Source organism: Coffea arabica, chromosome 2e, assembly GCF_036785885.1.
Source record: "Coffea arabica cultivar ET-39 chromosome 2e, Coffea Arabica ET-39 HiFi, whole genome shotgun sequence".
NCBI classification, from domain to species: Eukaryota; Viridiplantae; Streptophyta; class Magnoliopsida; order Gentianales; family Rubiaceae; genus Coffea; species Coffea arabica.
The window spans coordinates 16,201,636-16,211,006 of NC_092313.1; the positions used below are offsets into that span (position 1 = coordinate 16,201,636).

Here is a 9,371-nt window from a genome sequence, read left to right on the forward strand (position 1 = left end):
CAAGTTAATTCAAGCCAGTCCAACTTGAAATCCATTTGGTACAAGGACATGAAAATTGAAAGCCAACTTAGAAGTCCAGTCCTCAGAAATAAAATCATTTTCCAAGTCAAAGCAATAGTAACGAGTCATTTTTCTTTTACATAAAAATCATCATTTCATTCATAAGATACGCATTAATGACAGAAAATATATTGTCATACATGTCATAGAAATAACAGATTTGAAACTCAAATTTCTTTATTATTGTTTGTATCATGAAAGAGATTGATTAGAATCAAGCTGTGTATCTAATTAACACGGCATTGAGCAAATTCTAGAACTTGAGTACAACCTCATTCATTTGACACGTAATTAATTGCAGATTAGTTTTTGACCCAAAAATTGCACAAACAAACGCATATCACTCAATCTTGACCTATTTTATTCCATGTTTGTACTAGTTTATTCATGAAAAAATACCAATAGATGTCAAAATTAAAGTTTATGCATGATGGATGATGTATACATTTTCCATATTTATTCATGCAGTTCAAATCAAATTTTTGCCGATTTTTGGGACAAAATCCAACAATACGGATTAGATCATGACTTGTAACTACGGAGAAAAGTACCAAAGGTAGTTAATTCCAAATCAAGTAGTCTATAGATAGATGAAAACCATCTACTTAGTAGTAGATTTTAGGGTTAATTCCACTTTGTCCCCTCAAACTTTGGACGATTATCCACTTAAGTCCCTAAACTTCAAAATGAGACACTTAAGTCCCTAAACTTATAAATACCTCCCACTTAAGTCCCTGAACTTATAAAATGGGACACTTAAATCCCTAAACCCTTATAAAATGGGACACTTCGACCACCAACGGCATTCAGGATTTGTTAACAATTTTCCTTAAGTGGGAGGTATTTATAAGTTTAGGGACTTAAGTGTCCCATTTTGAAATTTAGGGACTTAAGTGGATAATCGTCCAAAGTTTGAGGGGACAAAGTGGAATTAACCCTAGATTTTATGATGTTTTACTTTAGGAGGTGAATATTAGAGTTGGCAACTGGCCCTCTCAATGGTCAATGCATGTCATTGAATTCCAACTTTTGGGCCGTCCTTTGCAAGAGTGGGGACCCTCGAGGCTTTCGAGAACCATAGATGTAGGAACCCTAGCTCGTGAACAAGGGCACTTTTACGGTTTGCCCCATTGCAATTGGTGGATTTGCAGGCAGCCGTACCAACTCCGATTCCGCATCTTTCAGAGAAACCTTCTTTTTCACTTAATCTCGCACGATATGTGATCGAGAAGCCCAGAGCACGAGACTTGCCCAGAAACGTTATCACGGTCCGCACCAGTTATTTATTTGGCAAATAGTTGATCTTTATTAACTAATAAAAATGTCAAACGAGATTGTAGAGCTCGCTGATTTCATAATCTAAAATAAGATTGTGGGTTCTTTACTTGCTCCATTAGTAGTATTACATTGATTCTAGGCTTGTCTAGTTGGTTTGACCGTGATAAATAACTTTAGTCGGAAGAGAAGGGATTTTAGTTGAATAACTTTATAAGCAAATTGGTATATATATATATATATATATATATTTTCTGTTGTTGTTGTGTTTTGGGGGGGTTTACAAATCTTCTTAGAAATCCGAATGCCTACGTGATACATGATCACAGGAAATTGCAAGCCGAAAACTGCAGAATCATGCAAGTTCATGAATATTTCCCTGCTATACACTGGACACCAATCTTTTGACTAGAGAGATTCTGGATGCGTCCCCGCCAATTTCCTCGAAAACTATCAACAAATTTCCAGTTGGCTTCAGCCAAGACCGGGGAACGTGGTACCTGCAAAAATGACTTCCATTAGACAATTATTACATGTGGATGGAAATAAGGATGTTTCATTTGGCCGTTAACATAAGTAATCTGTATTTGCTGCATAATAGTACCATCTTTGAGTTGGCTGGCCGCATCCAGATTGGCATTTCCACTGCCTGTACGTCCCAGAATAATTGCATTGGCCACAACTACCTTTCGCATCGGCAGTCCAATATCTTCCAATGCTCTGCCCATTTATCCACACTTGTCCTTTTCCCATACTGCTGAGGTCCAGTGCCAAAGGATCATTTCCTTCTGGTGCATCAAAATAAGCCTGCAAGTTGGTGTGGAACTCTGAGACACAAAGAGGTTGATAGCTAGATGATAGAGCTACTACACATGGAAATGCAACCTCCATCCATATCCTGATGACTGTCAAATTTGATTGTGTTTCTATAGTATAGTTATGGCAGTCAATTTCACATTTTTCAATTTAACTAATAAAACTGTCAAATTTAGTTTGCGTACAACTCTAAAATGTAGGAAGTACTCCAAATTATGGTATTTGCCATTCCAAACTTGCCAAGGATGTTCATTTGTCAATATGCAACCTCAAAATCCTTCCTTTTTCTAGTGACTTGGAACATGTCAAAACATCACTTCTTCATTGTCAATTGGTATCATGTATTAAGCTGGCCCGTGAGCCAACCGTCTTTTATAGCTTTGCCTTCAACACAAGAAGCTTTAGTTGATAGCATTACCTTATACCATGTAAGAGGTTGCTGCTTCTTTGCAGCCAAAGATCCTCCTACCCATTCAGCAGATGAAATAGCATTAGGGGAAACCAGGTTCATGACTTCTCCTTTGAGCCCTACCTGTACATGCAAGTCCTGTCTGAGACTAAAACCTAAAAGATACATATAATATTGAGCTATTATTGATAAGTGTTCTTCCTGGACCTTGTATGACCATTTCTGCCAGGATAAGTCCTTCTGTCCCTCGTCCAACCCATGCAGAGCTACAGGTCCCACAACTCCTATGCTCCATGTCTCAAAACGTGCTCCAGCATTCTTCAAGTTCAAGAAATTATGATAAAGGTTATAAGGAAGGTGAAGAAAAAAGCAATAAAACTTCGTTTCTTGTTCCTGTACAGGTAGAAGTGATGCAAATTAAAGTTTGAGTTCAAAAAACAACTGAGCATACGAGTGAAAGGCTACCGCTGCAGTGGGGTGGGGTGAGCACATTTGAAAAACAACTGCATAATAGATTAGAAATAGCTTCCTTTGGTTTGCATGCACCACTCTTAAACTTCTCATAGGAAGTTCATACCAAGAGTAAACTTGAGAGTTCTATCGTACAAGCTTGTTTATGTACAATGGGTGAGAATAGGTTCTGAGGAACTAACCGGTAATCCAACTGCTACGCTAAGTAGTGAAATTTTGTTAACTCCAGCATGCAAGTTGATGCCTCCTGTAAAGGTAAATATTTTGTTTTCTGAAGTCCCAAATGCCGAACCTGTAATTCGTGCAAGAAACCATGAAATTCCATACGCTTACAGCAGGTAATGTAGCTTTAACATCCTCCTATAAAAAACTTTCTGGAGGAATTTGCTTGGAAGATATTGCACCTGATAAATGTCCATTAATGAACACATGCAATTCATGGCCTGCTGATTGCACAGTGAGAATGGGATAATGGCCTTGACGCAGGAAAGATTCAGATGAACTTATTTCAACGCTGAAACATTAAATCAAAACTCGTAAAAACGGATTTGATGTTTATGCAATTGCATAAGAACTTGAGGTTCGATTCTTGATTTACCTGGTTGTGTACCATAGATAATCACTTGTGTCTCTCGTGACATTTAATTGCTCCAGAAGACCAACATATGTTAGCGAGGAGTCATCATTAATCGTGGATATATCCTCGCTGAATGTTTCCCACGAGAGCATTTTCACGTTAGCAATAATCATCTGTGCCGTTGATGGTCTAACTGCTACCTAGATTGGGAGAACACCATTTTGTAGATTGGTATATGAATACAGGTTTTGAAGAAAATACAGTGCTTTTGTTAGAAGAACGTTTCTCTCAACTGTAAGGAGACCCTGTACGAGAAGTTTTGGCTTCAAAACAGGGCCATTTAAGCATATGAAGCAAGAGAATGGATTCAATTTGTCGAAAACGCTCCTCACAGTTAAGTATACATGGTAGGTATGCAAAAGAAAAACGAAGGTGATGTGAAGTGCTCCTAATTAAGTAACCAGACAGGACAAGTATTGCCGGGAGTTAACTTGAGTGATAAATCTGGTTTACATTCCCCTACCCTTTCCCCATTTAGAACAAAAGATGTACTATGAAAGCTTGTGAAACACTATCGTGGTGATATTAGGTTTTTTTCCCTACAAGAAAGATGCAAGCTTTTTTCAAATCCTCTCTAATTGCCCTTTTGATTTACCTTTGCCGTGTTAAATGCAACTGTTTTGCAATCAGGGAGAATGCTTATTGACCAAGGTGGCAATGCATAGTGCATCTTATTGAAAGTCACGTGTGCCGCTTCGTTTAAATGGTAATTTGTGAGAAAAGCAGCACAGCCAGAGCTGGAAGAAAATACGTGTGCCTGCAAGACATCAGATCTAGTATTTTTAACTGTTGTTAAACTGGTACTAATAAGAGAACAAATTCTTGAATTCAAGCATTTTACGTAATTTTTTTTTTGTTAAAAAACTCATGTAATGTTTCCTTTGATAAGAGGCATTAATGCCATCTATCTGTTCAGTTAAAAAATTCATACCTACCTGTTCATAGTTTCCTAAGGGAGTAAGGGTAGGATCAGCAGTGACCAGAACATGCTCACATGACTTGATAACCTTGTGAAGCTCCTTCAAGTGTTCATATTTTGGCTGCCTAATCAAGCCTGTTCATTAGCAGGGAACTCATCAGTCAGCGGGGTGCTATATATGAGTAAAATCGAAATTCGGCTAGTCTTCTGCTCACTCACCATATTCATCAATAGGCGCATCATAGTCATAGCTGGTGGTGATGAAGGGGCCGCCGGCTGCTCTTCCAAAGTTCGTTCCACCATGATACTGTGAGAAGAAGTTGAATAATGATGCTGCATTAAGATCAGTGGCTATAGAAAATGGCATCAGATGTGAGGTGCACTACAATGACTAGGGTCTTAAATTCTTGACTTCTGTGCTGTAAGAAATGGAAGGAAGATACTCAACTTGAAATTAAGGATAATGCCCATCTGCACGAGTCCCTAATTAGGACTGGTGCTTCAGATGGTTCACATTCTTAGCACCAGTCCTAATTAGGGACTGACCAGATGTTGAGCTCAATGGTGCTAAGAATAGACATAAAATGAAAGAAAATCTACATCTAAAACTTGGAAAATATGAGTTCTGACACTAAAAATGAAAATTTCATGGAGTCAAATGAAAGCTTTTTTCTCCTCACCTGAATTTAACTCGTCAAGCAGACTCGAGAAGTAAGTCCAGGGATCATAGATTTATTTATGGGACACAATAAAATGCAATAAGAACTCCACAACTGACCATGTAATAGTTCACAAAAGACCCTCCTTTTTGAATAAACCGGGCAACTGCAAAGGCCAAATCCTCAACTGGTCGATGATGAACTGGTCCACCAAAATCTTCGAACCTTGACAAATGACGGAGGAAAGAGATCAAACTTGAGCCATACAGCAGATGCAAAACTTGAAGAGGCATCAGATGTTGAGCTCACCAGCCTGTCCAGGCCTCTGTCCAAATTGTGGGCTTGTATGGCTTGTTAGGAGAAAAATAATCACAGTAGAAACCATTGCATGTGTTTATCTGCCAATGAAACCAAACTATGTGTTTCATAAAGTCATCAACAAGTTGTCCGTACTTGTCGGCTCAGAAATTTTATGGAACTCAAGGATATGCTATGCAAGGAGAAATCTGTTTCAACCTTGCTGCTCTTTGGAAAAATGAAAAATAAAGGGCAAAAAACATGGTCACCATCTCTTTAGATTTATGTGCGGTGCAATAGGCAGCATTGCTGATGAAATCATAATACATAATAAAGCAAAGTGAAAATTTTAGTTGGACTGTTGGAGTCTATTTTCTCTCCTTTATTAGAGTTAAATTGCTAACCACTGGATCCGGAGCATCATCCTCCTTACACATAACCCATGGCACCCCAGTCTTCGTCTCAACAGCCATATTAGCAGCCCAATTCATATATGCACGTCCAGCTGCACCATATGCCTTGCTTTCTATACCATACTCATTCTCAATCTGTATCAGTACAATTGAACGTAACCAGTAAAACAACACAAATTGCAGCTGGAAAATTTACTCAATACATCTACTTATCTTTGGGCGACTGACTTGTGGCGTTCCGAGCTCAATCAGAACAAATTACCAAATTATTGCAATATCTCATACCTGGGAAAGAATTATAGGGCCTCCTTGAGATTGAAACAGCTTTTCATACTTCATCATTCGAACAATTTTCTCGGTGAACCTTTGCATTGCCATCTGCAAAACCAAAATTACAGAGACGTTTAGGTTCATTAAGCATGCATATTTAGTACTTAACACTGCCTCGCAAATGCATCCATACCTTGAAAGGCTCGCTATCGGTTCTGAAGCTGATGCCAGGTACATACTTCAACCACACAGGGAAGCCCCTGCAACAGAAGGAATTTATCAAAAGAAAAGTTAGAAGCAGGAGGAAAAAAAAACCTCAAATTAAAATTTCCCGCAAGTTACAAAGAAAGAACGGTTACTACCCAAAATTCCACTCAGCACAAACATAAGGCCCAATTCGCAGATGCACATATAGCCCTGCTTTCTGGACCAGCTTTATGAACCTAACCAAATCATATCTCCCTTCGAAATTGAACTGAATAACACAAACAAACGTCAAAATTTCAGTCGAAAAAAGAAGAAAAAGAAACTCCATAGCATGCCATGTTAAAATTTGTGACGAGAAATTAAAGTACATTTCCAGGAGAAGGTTCATGGATGTTCCAGAACACGTAGGTATCTATGGCATCCAAGCCTCCATCTTTAGCCTTCTGTATAAGCCCCTCCCACATCTGCATGTTTTCTACCCTTTCAATTTTCTCGTAAGAGCTGCCGTTAGCACAAATTTACCATATTCAATTAGCAAGATTAAAAAGAGAAGAAAAGTTAATTTACATCTGGGGTGCTCCTCGGGTAATGTATGGAGCCAGAGAAGAGAATCCTTCTCTGTCCATCGATGATAAGAGCCTTCCTATCATAAGTAACACTGCAGTGTGCAACCTGAGCAGCTAAAATCAAGAGCATGCAGTGCAAAAACCACTTGGAAGAAGCTGAGGTGGCTTCCATCCTTTCTTGCTTGCTGTCACTCAAATGAAGTGGACTAGAAGAAAAGCGAAAATATGAGAGAATGTGAACCAGTGAGGTTCAGAAAGATTCTGACGTGATTCTGCAAATATCACAGCACTGACATAAACAGTTTCGTTTAAGAGGTACAGCAACCTATCAAAAAAGAAGAAATGAAAATGTTAAAGCTCAGGAGTTTGAAGAGATAAGTCACACTAAAGTTTCCTCAAGCAGATATCAAAATACTAAGCAAGGAATCATCTCCCTTGTCGCATCAAATTTAATGCTCTACTGTCTTGCACGTAATTTGGGACTTAGACCGTATCTTGGCGAGAAAGCAAAAAATAAAAAAGGAAGGTAAAGTTAAAACCATCTTCATCTTGTGAACACCTTCATTCATGCAGTTGGGAAAGGTTCCTATTTTGGAGAGTATCAACTTCTCCCACAGTTCCCCACTTGACCCTTAACATAAAGGCAACAATTCTTTTAAACTAAACAAAGTCTGCCTTGAATTATTGACTGTGAGAGTTTCATAAAAGGGCCATTTCCAATACTTTGTATAGAGTTGGCTGAGCTCTGGTTTGCCACTATTGAAATAATGTAAAAACTATGCGGTGAAAATTCTTGAAGTCCCACCAGGATTATCAAGAAAAAGAACGTTTCAAATTCCGCTAATCGCCAGCTAATAGTAGAAAGAAATCCAGGGAAACAGCAATGTGGGTTATGAATGTTTTTCAAAAAGCCAGTGAAACCTGACGTCCTGTGTGTGTCGGTGGGGGGCTTACTTTTTCAGTTGATTTATGCGTTGAACAGTTAGAAAAAGGAAGAGCAGATGGATGAACTTTAACTTCAATAATTAAGACTATGAAATAACTGAGCTGCCACGCTAAGTACATTCAAATTTCTTTTTCTGCTTTGGAACCTTTTAAGCAGTTCATGAATTATCATCCTCTTGCATGCCTTCCCTCGAGCAATTATTGGTAAAATCCCACTACGCTTACGTGCAAGACAAAATTTGAGAGTTAAGAATGGCATTTAAGGTTCGTAAAGCTGTCGTTTTCGTACCAATAATCATCATGATCTTGCCAGATCAACTCCAACGCGGGGTTATAAACGTTATCCCTACTGCATAATTGCCGGAGGATTAGTTGAGGAGGCAATTCATTATGCCCTTTAGCTAAAGGACACACAGAAAATAAGAAAGGAGAATGCATCATTGGATGCTTCCCATAATATTCTGTTGCTCCATGAACTTTTTTAAAATATGGCCATACGTTTCCCACCACCCACTATAAGCCTTCCCCAACCCCATGTGAGAAAATCCAACCATGCTGCCTTTTGGCAATCTCGGAGATTTTAAAAGCTTCATAATAGTTAAGAGTTGCATCGAGTAATCTTCAGTCCGACGAACTCAAGTACGAATTGGATCATCAGATGAGGGAAACAATTAATGCATGAATTAGCAAGTTAGACCCGAAAAAACGTTATGCCACGGACATTCCACAAAATTGTAAGACAGGAGTCCGGGATTTTGTCCTAGTTGAGCTTTCAAGAATGACACGGGTTCTGAAGCATCAGGCAAATGTTGTGTACGAAATTTACTACTGAGATATGTAGAGCAGTTGCTGTCTTCCTTGTATCCCCGTGACTCGTTTAGGTTTGCATGTGAAGGATCCTGAGTTGGTTGTCAGATAAAAATGTGTTCTCTTGTCAGTGTTGGTATTTCACAAGACAAATTCATTTATTGATCTCAGAATTTGCAGAGTAATTCTTCTTCAAACCGCATTCGGTACCCTGTCAAGCCTTTTTTTTTCGCCCCCCTGGGGGGAGGGGGGGGGGGGGAAGAGGGGAGGTAATCAATCAACATTGTAAAACTCGTTGTGCACCCTTTGAAACCAGTTCAGATTTTTTAGCTGAAGCACGCAAACTGCAGTTGAAAAGATCAAACGTGCGATAGATGTAATATGTCGTATAGATAGCTCATTCAAGCAACAGTAAAAATTGGAAACACCAGAGGCTCTTGGTTGGGCACATTTTTACTTTTGGTTTGTCTAACAACCATTTTAGACCATCATCACGGTCCCTTTTACACTTCCTAGTTATCACCGTGCAAAAGATAATTCAAAGTAGACAAGAAGAATTTAGCCATCAGGACTGGCTAACATGCGTAGAACTATCAATAAGTAGATGTAACGAGATGAAA

The 9,371-nt window shown here is 38.9% G+C and overlaps 1 protein-coding gene across 1 annotated transcript; it reads right to left on the reverse strand.

Moving 5' to 3' along the window:
- Window positions 1-1,518: 1,518 nt before the first annotated feature.
- On the reverse strand, window positions 1,519-7,759 carry LOC140004125 (beta-galactosidase 5-like). The gene is made up of 18 exons (XM_072079310.1): window positions 7,001-7,759; window positions 6,802-6,897; window positions 6,589-6,701; window positions 6,420-6,486; window positions 6,242-6,334; window positions 5,948-6,091; window positions 5,556-5,644; window positions 5,366-5,471; window positions 4,807-4,894; window positions 4,604-4,722; window positions 4,264-4,425; window positions 3,630-3,808; window positions 3,436-3,545; window positions 3,214-3,323; window positions 2,768-2,878; window positions 2,570-2,683; window positions 1,940-2,142; window positions 1,519-1,835 (listed from the first exon to the last, which is right to left on the reverse strand). The coding sequence occupies exons 1-18, from the start codon at window positions 7,169-7,171 to the stop codon at window positions 1,718-1,720; spliced, it is 2,193 nt and encodes a 730-aa protein (XP_071935411.1). The 5' UTR covers window positions 7,172-7,759; the 3' UTR covers window positions 1,519-1,717.
- Between the last annotated feature and the right edge of the window lie 1,612 nt (window positions 7,760-9,371).